Genomic DNA, 15,644 nt, shown 5'->3' with positions numbered 1-15,644 from the left:
TTGAAGCATTATTTGGTTTTCTGAGAAAAATGCACAATTATTTGTGAAGAGAATCCATATTCTCCCCACATCCCAACAGCACATTATCATTGTAAAATTAGTCCCTTCCTGCCTTTTCTAAATTGATTACTTTTATTGCACTAATGAGCAAAATATAGAATCTAGCTTAACAACTATAATAAACACATATTAGAGAGTACATAAGCCCCCACAACCACATCGATTTTTTTCCTTAGTTGTATTTATTTTTGCTGTTTTAAACTTCTTTAAGAATTCTTCACTCTCCTCCTCTTCCTCCTCCTCCTCCTCCTCCTAATACAACTTTATTTATATACCGCCCTATCTCCCCAAAGGGATTCCGAGCAGTTTCCAACAAAAAATAGCAAACATTCAATGCCAGAATACACTAACAACAAGAAATAAACAACCTCCCAGATTCCAAAAGAAAATTCACAACTATAATAAAATTACAATTATAACAGATAAACAAAAATTAAGTAATAACATAACCGATCAACCACTGCATATCTAACATTAAAGAACTTAAGTAAAAGAGTGTTCCAAAGGCAGATATTAAAAGCATGATAAAATAGTAATTCTCTTCTATAAACTTTGCTCCACTCTCATACCACCCCTTTCCATCCTCTCTCTCCTACTCCTCCCCCTTTATGATCAAAAATGTTGCTTTAATTTTGTTCTATGCAGTATCCTCAGCAGAGTAAGTTAACACATTTAAAAATGAAGCAGGGAGGTGAATGATTCCCTGCCCAAAATGGCAACAAGAATAGTAGACAATCAGGGCAAGATCAGCATTGAGGATGTTCAGTCCCAAATGACCCATATCCATCCCAAAAAGGAAGGTGATTTAAATCTGGGAACGCATGGGGGGAGGTTGGAACAGACATTTAAGTAGCTTGTATGAGTCATCCCCAACTTCTTTTTCTCTGAGCTGTGGCAAAGGTTATCTGTAACAGACAGGCCGTATATTGCCCCTGACAAATCCTTTTTATAAGGAAGAGAGACTGTTAATTTCCACTCATTATATTGGTAATCTTTCCAATGATCTCTATGCTCATTTAATGATCATAGACTTGAACTCAGAAAGAAAGAGTACAGACTCTTTGGATGATTATACTAAATCACTATTTGTATAGCATATTCTCTCAAACTACAGAACCACTTCCAAATTAACCAATCAAAATGACGTATATTATGAACAAGACAGGAAATATTATCCTGTATCCCCTCCAAAAATCTTCACACCATCAACATTAGAGATATATTTCAAATATTTGAATGTAAGAATCCAATTTTTGAGAAACATAATTAAAATATAACCACTATTTAAAATCCCTAGGTCTCCAGTTTTGTGTACAATTAAGTAGTTTATTTAACCAGCAGAATTCTAATAATATTAATGAGGCTTTGTTTTTTGAAACCATGTGTTTTATTCGTTACCTCCCAATCCAGGTCTCAGTCGATTATCATATCCATCCAGGAGTCTGTCTAGAATTCTTGTAAAGATTGTGATGTTATTTTTTGCTTCATCTTCATTGGGGTCAGCCAAGGATGATCTAAACAGACATTTTTAAATATTATGTTAGGAATGCTCTATATACACTTACTATGCAGCTACTGCTGAGCACTGAATAATCCATGTTTCCTTTTAATGCACATTAACTAAATTTTCAAGTTAAATAATTGACAAATAATTAATCTGAAACCTTCCCTTTAACACAGGGATGGGCAACTTCACTAGGATCCAATTATTGCCCTCAATACCCTTCATGGGCTAAACCTATGCTCCAAAATACTATAAGAATCACATCCAAATTGGCCCTGCCCAGTTTTTCTTTTGAAATGGGGACTGGGGGAAAGCTGTAATCCCTCTTGCAAAAAAAGGACTCTAGAAATAGTTTAATTTTTAAAAAGAAAATCTGCCCTAGGTAGGCTTAGCGATCGCAACTTCGCTGGAGGGGTACATGTTGCCTACAGACCATACTTTGTCCTCTACCCTGATTTAACACATCCCTTTGATTCTACATTAAGTCACTTTTTCTTTCTCTGGTTTCTTAGTATTTCCATCTTCAGTCAAGGTATCCCACACGTTTCCACTAAAGAAAAAGAATATAGCAGGGGGCATGTTAGGTTAGCCTCAGGTGGACATGCTTCCATTACCATCCTCCATTTTTCTTTACATTTTTGCTTCTTCTCCTAGAATCACAAGAAAATAAAATACTGGCCAATCTTGGTGATTAAAAAGGGAAGAAGATGGTGTTTCAGCATGATGCAGCAAGATAATTCCTATTATTTAAAAGATTCAAAACAAATAAAAATGGTGACAAAACCAGTGGTGCAATGTATACCACCTTAGTCAGATTGCATCCAACTGCTACAAGTCAGCTGCTGAAAAATAACATATCCAGTTTTATGTGGTGATGTATCTGAAGTCCAAAAGGAATTGAGAATTACCAAAGCAAACTGAGGAATTGATCTCTACTTATCCAAAACCTACCCCTATTCTGTCTGAGATTGCCATAAAAGAGAGACAGTGTGATATAGCAGTTTGAGTATTGAACTATTGAACTGTTGAACTACTCTGGAGGTAAATCTTTGCTTGGAAATGGAAGCCCTAGTCCCTAGGCCCCTCTCCTTGGTAACCAACCAGGACCCTGCTCTGCACTTTATCCACTTCCCCAGCTCTATGATACTTTGTCACATCAGCCTTTGCATAGCCCTTCATAGTTGGCCATGTCCACTCTGAAATTCTGGCCATTGGTACTTGAACACATCTGATGGGATAGACTAAAACTGGATTTTAATTTTTATGATTTTAGCAGGATTGTATGTTTTGTTTTATGATGTCTATCTTATTGTATGGTTTACTATCAGCAATTGAATGTTTTGCTTATGTAGGAAACTGCCCTGAGGCCTCTTGAGGAGATAGGGGGTATTTCAGTCTTAGAGGGAGGCAAAGGCACTCCCTCTAAACAAATCTTGTCAGGAAAACTCTGTGTGCTCAAAAGGTGCCAGATCACATCCAATCTTGAAAATTAAGCAGTGCCAACTCTGATTAGTACTTGGATTGGAGGCTGCCAATGAATGCCAGGTGCTGTAGGCTCTATTTCAGAGGAAGAAGCTGGCAAAACTGCCTCTGAGTGTACCTTATCTAAGAAAACCTTGAGAAATTAATGGTTTCACCATAACTCATCAGTCAGCTTGAAAACACACACACACAATAACAATGATACTCCTTAAGAAACCCTATTCCTTCAATCGCCAAACTAAAAAATGCATTGTCAATGAAGAAAAGATAACAGTAGGAAGACGGTAATTAAAGACACACTACAGGCCTCTTTTGAAATAGTTAGGTAGATACACTTGATGTATCTGGTGGCGCAGTGGATTAAACCCTTGTGCCGGCAGGACTGATGACTTGGAGGTTGGGTTGCTGACCTGAAGGTTCGAATCCAACCTGAGGAAAGCGCGGATGAGCTCCCTCTATCAGCTCCAGCTCCATGTGGGGACATGAGAGAAGCTTCCCACAAGGATAGTAAAAACATCAAAACATCAGGACATTCCCTGGGCAATGTCCTTGCAGATGGCCAATTCTCTCACACCAGATAAGACTTGCAGTTTCTCAAGTCGCTCCTGACACAAAAAAAACTTGATGGGATGGCATTATAAATAACACATCCCAATTTGAGATTTATGGGGTCAGACTTCCAGTGAGCCACGATGGCGGCGGGACGGACTTGCTGAAGCTCCTCCAGCAAGCCACTGACTAAGCGGTTGGGTTAGAGCTCTTAGCTCCCCTCTCCCCGGGGATAGAACCGGGGGGGGGACGCAAGCCTCCGAACGGCGATTGTTGAATCGGGGGAGCGTCTCGGAAGCGGCGCGACCTAAGGATTCAACTGGCCGAGGAGGTCCGCGAACTGCTAGTCAGGAAGCGGGCATAAGCCCTGCATTTACCGCTGACCGGGCTCATTTTAAACTAGAAAGAAGAAACATGGAAAACTAAGACTTAAACAAAAAATTCTAACCGGACTGGGGCACCAATCTGGTTGAAAGGAAAGGAAGAAACACTGAAAGATCAAATTTGGAAACTCACCGCTGAGACTCAGGGCGACTATATCCCTGAGAACAGAAGACAAAACCCAGTCATGCTGAAACGGGATCAATATTAATACAGGCAGAGAAACTTTTTAAAATTCAAAAGAAGAGGACATTTATGAGAACAGCCAATCGAATACTGGATAAGATTGAGAACGCGGTCGGGTCGAGTATTGAAACTCCCCTCTCCCAGAGATTCGCGGGAGGAACGCAGGTACCCAAACGGCGACTATTGCCCTGACGCTAACTCCTCGCAGGAGGGGTGAGCTAAAGGGCAAGAACCAAGCCGTGGGATTCGCGGGCCGCAAACCAGTAAAGGGAAAGATATGAGAAGTTAAATAAGCGAATTAGCAGCCGACCTTGACGCCATATTGTTTAGACAACGAAGAGTGCTTCTTGTAAACAAAGCTAGAACTTGCTGGAGACGGCGGGAAAAAAGCGGAAGCGGAAGTGAGAGAAGCGGGAGACATCACCAAGGAAGGGCGGAAGAAGAAACAGAGGGGGACGACGCGGACGGATCTAAGGGTGGAAGAAAAAAGAAAGCAGAAGGAAGACTAGAAGCCAAGGAATTAGGACCCGCAGGACAGAAGAATAGGAGCGATTGGAGGGGCTGGAATTGGGACTGATTCACGAACAGATAAGCGTCTGAGGAGGAGAGGTGAGACACGAGGACTGAGGTATAAAAGGAGGGTACAAAGACAGAAAGAAGTGCAGAAGGGACTAAATTAAGGACAAACTGGGGACAAATTAGGGACAAACTAAGGACAAATTAGGGATAATATTGAAGAAGAAGTGCTGCGATCTGGATTAAGATTGATACCTAGAGACGGACTAAAGATTATAATGAAACAATAACGTAAACATAAAATCGAATCCTAGGAAATTTAATTGGGAGAAGAATTATACATATATACATATTGAATAGAACATCAGAGTTACGGCAGCCTACCCAGACGATGGCAGGCCCAAAATTTAAACAAGATTTAAAAGACATCAAAGGAGCACCAAGAAGAGCATCCCAAACAGAAGATTTGACCCTAAAAGACATTCTAAAAGAGATCCAGAAACTTTCAGATAAACAAGACCTAAACATGGAAGATCAGAAAAGATTTCAAAAAGAAATGCACCAAGAGATGATGGAAATGAAAAGAGAAATAAAAGAGGATATTACACAGATAAAAGAGGAAATGAAAGAAACTCGTGAAGAGATCTTAGATTTGAAAAAAGAGGAAATATGGAAAAGGCACAAAACAAACTCCAAAAAAAGTTAGATGATCTGCAAAATAAAAATTTGAAAATAGAAAGAACACAAGACTTAATGGACCAAAAAGATTTAGAAACATACAAGAGGAAGTTAATGAGAACATAAGACAAGTTATAATACAGATCACATCAAAAATACTACAAAGTTCAGAACAGGAAATGGAAACCGAATTGGATAGAATATATAGAGTACAAACGAATTATTCAAAACGTAATAAAGTGGCAAGAGATGTCATAGTGCATTTTGCAAAAAAGAGGATTAGAGATGAGATACTGAGGATCAACAGTTCTCAGCCAAGCCTTTATAAGAACAACAAAATTATAATTCTAAAGGAAGTCCCCCTATCAATACTGAATAAAAGAAGAAATTACTTTTTCCTCACAGAAGAATTAAAAAAACGTAAAATTAGATTTCACTGGGAAAAGGTAGAAGGAATAATGGTTACATTCAGAAACGAAAAATACTGGCTCACGACACTAGACAAAGCAAAGGATTTTTACAAAAATTTGATGAAGGACACTCCTGGAGATACTTTGGAAACATTTTTACCACAAAGGAAAAAGAAAAGATTCCTCTCACCTCAAGGCGCAGAATCAGCAATAGCAACAAATGTAACGGGAACAAGTATGGAAGTGAATATACCGGAGTTGACAGTGGACGAAGAAGAAGAAGCGATAGAGGAAGAAGATCTTGAATCTGCAACCACAGAACTTCAGAAAGCTGACGATGAGTGAAATCACGCGCCAAATAAAATGTTACTCAAACAATGCGAATGGTTTAAATTCTCCATATAAAAGGAACGCACTCACACGCCAAATTAAGAAAGGTAAATTTGATATTATCACATTTCAAGAAACCCATATTACACAACGGCATGGAGCACATTTAGTTAATAAGGCCTACGGAAAAGAATTCTACTCATCGGATATAAAGAAAAAAAGGGGGGTGGTCACATACATAAACAATAGTATCCCAGCAGAATTGAAATTTAAAGATACAGAGGGGAGGGTGGTTGCTGTGGAAATTACAATTGGGAACCAAAAAATATTATTATGCAACATTTATGCTCCAAATGGCCCCAAGACTCACTTCGTAAAATACTTAAGGGAACAGATTGAGATTACCCAATCGGAGCATGTTATAATCTTAGGAGATTTTAATGGGGTATTAGACACAAAATTAGACAAATCAAATAACAAAAGAAGTGCTAAAGATATGCAAAGTTTACTGCCAAAAACTTTTTTTCAATTGAAAGAAGAATTTGACCTTATAGATGCCTGGAGATCTAAAAACCCATTAAGCAAAGACTATACATTCTATTCACATCGACATGCTGGATGGTCAAGAATTGACATGATTTGGACAACAAGAACAATATTAACAAAAATCGACAAAATAGCCATCCTCCCCCGTGACAAATCAGATCATTGTCCTATTGAAATGATCATAAATTATAAAAAGACCATCCCTAAATGGAGATTTGATGAAAATTTGATGAAAAAAGAAGAAGACATAGAGAGATATAAAACTCTGTCAAAAGAATACTTCGACATCAATGTCAATCCAGAAATTAAAGAGGCAACTACCTGGGACGCTTACAAAGCAGTAATTAGGGGTTATTTAATACAGCAAAAAGCAAGAATAAACAAAGAAAAATTAAAGAAAATGAAAGAAATTAATCTGCAGATTGAAAGAAACGAAAAAATATTGAAGAAATCGCCAAATGATAGCAAGACAGATAAAGAATTAAAGGACTTAAAAAGAGAGAAAAATCGATTGGAGCTTGATCAGACTGCCAACCAATTGAGATTCATTAAGCAATTTAATTTCGAGAATGCTAATAAACCAGGAAAATGATTGGCGCGGAAAATTCGAAAGAAAAAACAAACTCAACAAGTGACACAAATTAAAAAAGATAACGGAAGTATTACTAAAGATGAGGACATTCTACAAGAATTCAATAAATTCTACTCACAATTATACAAGGACGATGAAATTGATATGACAAAAATTACACAATACTTGGGAAACCAAAGACTAGAGAAGATCAACGAGCAACAGAGAGAGATTCTTAACAAAGAAATCACAGAAAACGAAAAAAAAGGCAATTAATTTATTAAAACCAAACAAATCTCCAGGACCTGATGGTTTCTCAGCAAATTTTTTCATCAGCAAATTTTTACAAAATAATGCAAGATGTAATAGTTGTCCACTTGAAAAGACTGCTGAATAGGGTACTGCAACATAAAGAAATACCGGACTCATGGAGAGAAGCAGAAATTATTGTTATACCCAAGGAAGATCAAGATACTACAGATGTAAGAAATTATCGCCCCATGTCCTTACTGAACACAGACTATAAAATATTTACGTGTATATTGGCGAATAGATTTAAAGAATTCTTAAACAATTGGATTAACCCAGAACAAACAGGCTTTCTCCCAGGAAGAAAAATGAAAGACAATGTTAGATGCATCTTGGACATAATAGAATATTATGAATGGAATCATCAAAAAGAAGTTGCACTGCTTTCCATTGACGCGGAAAAAGCTTTCGACAACTTGAATTGGTCCTTTTTTAAATTACTGTTTAAGGAATTAGATATTGGTTACCAATTTTACAATGCGATAGACATGATCTATGACAAACAAAGAGCCAAGATCATGATTAACGGCCAACATACACAGAACATTAAGATTGAAAAAGGGGTCAGACAGGGATGCCCACTATCCCCTTTGATTTTTATTTTCGCCTTAGAAATTTTATTAAAGAACTTAAAATATGACTGTGGATTGACGGGCACCAAAATCTTGAAAAATGAGTTTAAATACAGAGCATTTGTTGATGATATTATTTGTATTATTGAGGATCCGAGAAAACAATTACCTACGTGGATAACTAAAATTGAAGAATATGGAGAATTAGCAGGTTTCCACCTTAATAGAAATAAGACGAAGATTTTAACTAAGAACATGACCAAAGCAAATCAAGAAGCACTGCAAAGCGCGACAGGAATCTCAACAACTAAAAAAATCAAATATTTAGGAATATGGCTGACAGCCAAGAATGCGCAACTGTTAGAAAACAACTATAAAGCAAAATGGAAGGAAATAAAACAAGACCTACAAAAATGGCAAAACCTAAACATCTCATTGTTGGGAAGAATCGCAACAATTAAAATGAACATTCTGCCGAAAATGCTCTACTTATTTCAAAACTTGCCTATAATTAGATCGATGAAAACAATTGCGGAATGGAACAAAGATTTATCAAAATTTATATGGAATGGGAAAAAACCCAGGATTAGATATGCAATAATGACGGAGAAAAAAGAGAGAGGAGGCTTCGGCCTCCCAAACTTAAAACTCTTGGTGCAATTTAAAGAAGGAAAGTATACTAAATTTAGAGTGCTTTGATTTGAGAAGAGGCTGTCACGCGTATTTATGGTACGATAAAAAACGTATAGAAAAAAAAATTTGGAAACCACTTCATCCGTTCATCATTGATCAAAGTTTGGGAAAAGTATAAAAAATTTATGTATGATAAAACTCCACTATGGATCTCGCCGTTAGAAGAAAATAGTAGAAAGCTACTAGGCTGGTCCGACTGGCCAACATACAAAGAAATCTTAGTCAAGAAAAATAACGGATTCCAAATTAGACCCCTTGATGAAATAAAAAGGAAATAAAGAAATTTATCATGGTTACAATACGCCCAAATCAAAGAAAAATTTGTGCTAGACAATAAAGTGGGCTTCTGCTTCAATGGGAAATTTTGGGACAAGATACTTCAATCTGATAAGAAAGAAATAACAAAAATTTATGATAAACTACTAGAATGGACAAATGCTACAGAAGAAGTCAAAGGCTGCATGGTAAAATGGGCCCAAAATATAGGACGTTCAATAGACATGACCGAATGGGAAACTCTATGGACGAAAAAAATAAAATATACCTATGCGTGGGACTTAAAAGAAAATTGGTTGAAATCCTTCCATAGGTGGTATATTACCCCCAAAAAGTTGGGAGAAATGTATAAATCAACTCAAAACACCTGCTGGAAATGTAAAAAGCACATCGGATCATATTACCATGTATGGTGGACATGTAATGAGACAGCTAAATTTTGGAAAATGATACATTCAGAATCTCAGAAAATACTAGGGAAAAAATTTCCGATGAAGCCAGAATACTATTTATTAAATTTGACAGACTCAGAAACAAAATTTAATGCAAATGAAGACAAATTATTTACATACATCAACACAGCTGCAAGGATTATTTACGCAAAACACTGGAAATCTCAAGTGATTCCGGGAAAGGAAGAATGGATTGAGAAAATTGAAGACATTAGAGATATGGACGAACTAACATTTTTATTAAAAATGCATAGAGGACAATCAATAAAAAAGACAGACTGGGAACAATACAAAAAATATAAAGACGAACAGTAAGAATTAAGCTAAGTAATCGGAGAACCGAACAGGACATACTAGCTCAACCAGGATTTAAAAATAAATAAATAAATAAATACAATTAACATTATAATTGATCCCCATAAGGGAAGAAGGGAAGTACATTATATGGAGGGAGGTGGGTTCTTTTTTTGCTGTGGGTTTTTTTTTCTTTTTTTCTTTCTTTTTTTTCTTTTTTTCTTTCTTTTTTTCTTTTTTTCTTCTTTTTCTTTTTCTCTCCTTTCCTCATATTTTAACTGATTAATGTTTTATTATGTGGAAAACCAATAAAAAATTATATTATAAAAAAAGAGACTTATGGGGTCTACAAAGTTTCCCAGCTACTGGGATCAATCTCCTTTACTGGGGTAACTATGCCTGGTAAAGCTAGAATGAACCAACTGGCCTTTCTGTCAGTTGTAAAGAAAACCCGGGTGGGGGGAATGTGAGCTAATTAAATAGCAAGCCTGAAAATACCAGCTCATTGTGAGTTTATTGCTGCCTCATTTAATGAAAAGATCTAGCATTCAAATAATTAAAATGTTGAACATTTGAACTGTTTGTAAATGCATAAATTTAGTTGATAACAGTAAATGCTAATATTACAGAACTACAATGATGCTGGGAATTTTTGAATAACTAGGAGTTGAAAAAAGTTTTGGGTTGGAGGCTTTGCATGAAGCAATGGGTTTCTGAAAAATGGTCTAAAATTTTGGTGTTTCTCTTTATATATGAAAGTACAGCCAAAATTCTGCAATTACTGTAAAGTGAAAGAGTAGTAGGATATGAAATGTCAAATCATTTCATCCTGGACTACCTTGGTTACCTCCTACAAAGACACCCTGTCACAACAAAACATGGAGAGCATCTTTCATGTCTGTTAATAGTTTATTGGTATAATGATATAAAAAGCAGCAGACTAAAAAAAATTATAGACAGCCTTAAACATTAGAAGGGTTCATAAATTATTTTGGTTAAATTATTATCAGTAATAACAACAATACTTATTTTGGCATATGTCAATAGTCTTCCAAAAATAGGCTTAATAGTAAACCATATATTAAAAAAATGACCACCTAGCTACAATACATTGAGAAGTAAGCAAAAGTAATTTTAGTCCTGCATTCTCCGACCCTTTCATTAAAAGCATCAACTCATCTAGTGTGAGGGATCCCCTGCTGTCCAGCTAGGCTGGTGCTGAAAAGCTAATGTACCTTGTTAAGATAATCCAGACCGAGGCCTTTTGTAAAACTAATATTTCTCTCCAAGAAATACCATATTATATCCCTTTCATTTAACTTTCAGGTATATGGTGTATACATTGCTTTCTCCCTATGATCCTCAGTTATCTGTGAAATTCTAGATCTTTATGCTGTCACTCAATGAACAAATAATGCTATTCTTCTGTAGGTTTACTTATTGTAATGTGAGCACAATGTAAAAGAATGCTAAAAAATCATTAGGAAAGAAAACTTTACTTTTCTTATGGACAAAATGTACCTTTAAGTAATTAACCAAGGAAAAGAGAATATTACCTTTGCCCATGTATTCACCAATATGAATAAAACACGTCAAAGCTAATGTAAAATAGATCAGTCTGTGGCATTTCAAGACACTTCATTTACAACCTATAATTATTTGATTTGTAATCTAAGTTCTAAAATACCACAGGTGACTTGTCATTCACATTTTACATGCTATTGTTAATTTTGTGTGACATATAAAGCAGCTGTTGTTCAAAGATAGACTAGTCCTTGTTGACGTGTAGTTAGTCAAACCTAGTGTTGACAATCCTATAAACATTCATTGTATCTGTTGACTCCTTGACAACAGTGAGATTTATTCCTTTGAGTAAGAGATCAGGCCCATAGTAGGTAGACTAGTACTGCAGCATCTTTGCTGGCTAGATAAAACTGAAAACATATTTTAAAGAAAAACAATACTAATTTTGCTACAAAGAAATGCATCCAATGCATTGCTGCACTGAATTTTTGTCTTGTTTGTTTTACTAGAACACTTAAGGTTCATATGATTTTGAGAAAAATGTGATAGAGTGACATTCTATCTGGGAAACTACTGCAGTCTAAACTGCTTTTACAAGAAAATGAAGTAATAATGTGTTGTTGAAGGCTTTCATGGCCAGAATCAGTAGGTTGCTGTGAGTTTTCTGGGCTGTATGGCCATTTTCCAGAAGCATTCTTTCCTGATGTTTCATCCACATCTATGGCACCCACCTCTGAGGATACGTGCCATAGATGTAGGTGAAACATCAGGAGATAATGCTTCTGGAACATGGTCGTACAACCCGGAAAACTCACAGAAACGCAATGAAGTAATACATTGCCATTAAGTGGATGCACACAGAAGCCAAGAGAAGACCAAACCTAAATAATAATAATACATTCAGCTTAGAACCATAGTTTATTAACAACACCAAAAGTTGATTATTAAATTGGGCTATTGTTTTATTTTATGGCATTTTGAAATTATATACTATCTCCACCTAGAGGTTTAAAGATTAAATGTCTCAATGTTCTGTTGACCAAAAAAAATATTTCTCATCCCAACACACATCCAAATGCAAAGCATCCCTGTATTGCCTATGCTCCCCGAGGGAAACCTTAGAAGAACCTCTTCCTTATATTCCATGTGGATAGGCATGATGTAACAAAAAGTGATACAATGATTCCAGAAAACATCCAAAATCTTCAAGCATTACACAGAAAATAATGTCAAGAGTTTGATTTTTCTCTTCTCTCAGAGATAAACATCATGAATAAGTCATTGCATTTTAGAAGGGCTTGTTCAGCACAAGTTTTTGAACCTTTCACTACACTCAGGACTTTTCCATTTACTTTACCTGCTTTGAATAATAGGCAGTCTTATATTTATAGAGCAGATTTGTGTGCATAGAACAAGATGCACAAGCCAGCTACCAGAACTAATGCTAGCAAACAAGACAAGTGTTGTTGAAGGCTTTCATGGCCAGAATCACTGGGTTGCTGTGAGTTTTCCGGGGTGTATGGCCATGTTCCAGAAGCATTCTCTCCTGACATTTCAATCACATCTATGGCAGGCATCCTCAGAGGTTGTGAGGTCGGTTGGAAACAAGGCAAGTGAGGTTTATATATCTGTGGAATGTCCAGGGTGGGAGAAAGAACCCTTGTCTGCCTGAGGCCAGTGTGAATGTTGCAATTGGCCACCTTGATTAGCATTTAATGGCCTTTCAGCTTCAAAGCCTGGCTGCTTCCTGCCTGAGAGAATCCTTTGTTGGGAGGTATTAACTGACCCTGATTGTTTCCTGTCTGGAATTTCCCTGTTTTCTCAGTGTTGTTCTTTATTAATTGTCCTGATCCTAGAATTTTTAAAATACTGGTAGCCAGAAATGCTGGATGACTCGAACAACTATCATGCCAAACTATACAGAAAAGCCATTGAAATCCACAAGCATGTGGACAATTTCAACAGAAAGGAGGAAACCATGAAAATGAACAAAATCTGGCTACCAGTATTTAAACTCAAAAAACAAGGGAATCCCAGACAGGAAATAATCAGGGCCAGCTAACACCTCCCAACAAAGGATTCCCCAGGCAGGAAGCAGCCAGACTGTGAAGCTGCAAGGCTATTCAATGCTAATCAAGCTGGCCAATGGCAACATTTGCCTCCAACAGGCAAGAGTTTTTTTTTCGCACCCTGGACATTCCACAGATATATAAACTCCACTTGCTTAGTTTCCAACAGCCCTCACAACATGTTGTCGAAGGCTTTCATGGCCAGGATCACAGGGTTGTTGTATGTTTTCCAGGCTGTATGGCCATGTTCCAGAAGTATTCAGAATCCAGGAATACTTGGATCCAGGAATACTTCTGGAACATGGCCATACAGCCCGGAAAACATACAACAACCCAGACCTCACAACCTCTAAGGATGCCTGCCATAGATGAGGGTGAAACGTCAGGAGAGAATTCTTCTGGAACATGGCCACACAGCCTGGAAAACTCACAGCAACCCAGTGATTCTGGCCATGAAAGCCTTCAACAACACTTTTCCATTTACTTTACCTGCTCTGAATACTAGGCAGTCTTGTAATTATAGAGAAGATTTCTGTGCATAGAGCAAGTTGCACAAGCCAGTTACAAGAACTAACTACTGCTAGCAAACAAGACAAGCTCTGTAATTTTGCTGTTGATCAAGAAGCAGCACCTCCTCTCACCTTGCAGACAAGCACGCCAAGAAAAGGAGAAGAACCAGCTGCATGGTGTAGGACATCAGTTTCCTCTTCATCTTTGCTTCCTTGCAAATCCTAAGGAAAGAAGAAGAGGAGGGGGAAGCGTTTAGCTCAGCTCTGTTTCCAACAAGCCATGTCTTCTCCAACGCAAGCCATGGGAAACTGTCATTTCCATGGAGCCTTCAAATCCTCGGGTCTCTGAAGCACGCCTTTCCCCTCCCCACAAAACCAACAACTTATTAGATCTCCGTCATCCTCCCAAATCATGCGTTGTCTGCACATGCGGCGCATAATCAGAAGTGGCATAGGAACAGAGGCATCAGAGGTGGCTTTGCTTTCCCCAACTCAGTCCCCATGTAATGCGTGCCATCTAAAGGCATGCCAGACTCTCCCCCCCTAGGTATTGATTCATCAGATGGGTGCCTCCGCTTTTCTGCTTGTGCTTGCTTTGACTTCATCTCCAAAAAAAGAGAGCCTCTTTCTAAAACCCAGTTGGGTGGCAGAGAGAGAAAAAGAGACTGGTGAGGGGTTCTCTGACATCTCTGTGAACCGAAGTGGCTCATATCCTTCCCAAGGCTAAGCATGTTTGACAGCTGCTCCGAAAGAGCCATCCCTGCCACAGTCATGGTGACAGATATAGGGGAAACAAACATCATCCACAACAACAGCCAGGGAGCAGGGCAAAGTTGCAAGACCCAAATTAAAAGGGGAAGGGGCTTCACTGAAAGAGGTTAAGGGGAAAGGGAAGAAAGATTCAGACCAAAGCAAAGACCCTTTCTTGCTCTTCTTCTTCCCCCACCCCCTGCCACACACAAGACACCCACGTTTCCTAGTCCAGAGGGACGAAACCCCCTCCTTCCAAGGCACTCACTCACAGGAGAAAGGGAAAAGAGAGGCGGCCGGGGGGGGGGGTAACTGAGGAGCCTACCTTGGGAGCACCAGGAGGCGCCAAAAAACAAACAGGGCTTGGTGATGAGGCGGAGGAGGGAGTCCTCACTCAGTCCTCCCACGCGAGGCTCAAAACTGGGAGGGGGGGGGGGAGAGAGAGAGAGAGCTTATATGAGGCGACTGCGGAGACCCTGCGAAGAGGAGCGGACCCGGAGGAGAGGTTCCCTGTGCCTTGTGCTGTGTGTGCGTGCGCGCGCGCGCGCGAGAAGCGGGAAGGCAGCGGCGCGAGGCGAGGGTAGCTAGTCAGTCAGTCAGTCAGTCAAGGGATGGGGATGTCTCTCTGTGTGACTGACTGTGTCTGCATGCAAGAGAAAGAGAGAGACTGGAAGACTCGGGGAAGAGGTGGTGCTGGGGAGGGGGGGGGGAGTGTGAGCGCGCCGGCGCGCGCGCGCAGGCAGTAGCAGCTGCAGCTGGCACGCGCCCCAGGGGCTCCAGAAAGAAAAGGGGGGGAGAGAGAGAGAGAGAGAGAGAGAGAGAGCAAACGGGGGAGGAGTCATCGAAATAAGGGGCGGGGCCACAGATGTAGAGGGCGGGATAATAATAATTTAAAAAAAACAGCCGCGCGGATACCTCACCGCAGGCGCGTGCTGCCACAACACTGGCGCGTGCTGCCACAGCTGCCCCTTTCCCAAGGCCGA

General features: G+C 38.9%; 1 protein-coding gene across 2 annotated transcripts in view; it reads right to left on the bottom strand.

Annotated features, from left to right (window-relative positions):
• The window catches only part of LOC100565311 (gamma-aminobutyric acid type A receptor subunit alpha2), a 117,637-nt gene extending 102,283 nt beyond the window's left edge, over positions 1–15,354 (bottom strand). Inside the window, exons 1-3 of one of the 2 annotated variants that reach the window (XM_062981629.1) lie at positions 14,987–15,354; positions 14,044–14,133; positions 1,459–1,574 (exon numbers count right to left, since the gene is read on the bottom strand). In XM_062981629.1, coding sequence (XP_062837699.1) covers positions 1,459–1,574; positions 14,044–14,114 — 187 coding nt within the window. In that variant the 5' untranslated portion in view covers positions 14,115–14,133; positions 14,987–15,354. Of the gene's footprint in view, positions 1–1,458; positions 1,575–14,043; positions 14,776–14,986 lie in introns of those variants that run through there. The other variant, XM_008111659.3, reaches the window with a different exon arrangement.
• Between the last annotated feature and the right edge of the window lie 290 nt (positions 15,355–15,644).

Source organism: Anolis carolinensis, chromosome 5 (genome assembly GCF_035594765.1).
Source record: "Anolis carolinensis isolate JA03-04 chromosome 5, rAnoCar3.1.pri, whole genome shotgun sequence".
Lineage (NCBI taxonomy): Eukaryota > Metazoa > Chordata > Lepidosauria > Squamata > Dactyloidae > Anolis > Anolis carolinensis.
The sequence above is the reverse complement of the archived record's forward strand: the minus strand, read 5'-3'. Positions and strand labels throughout refer to the sequence as shown.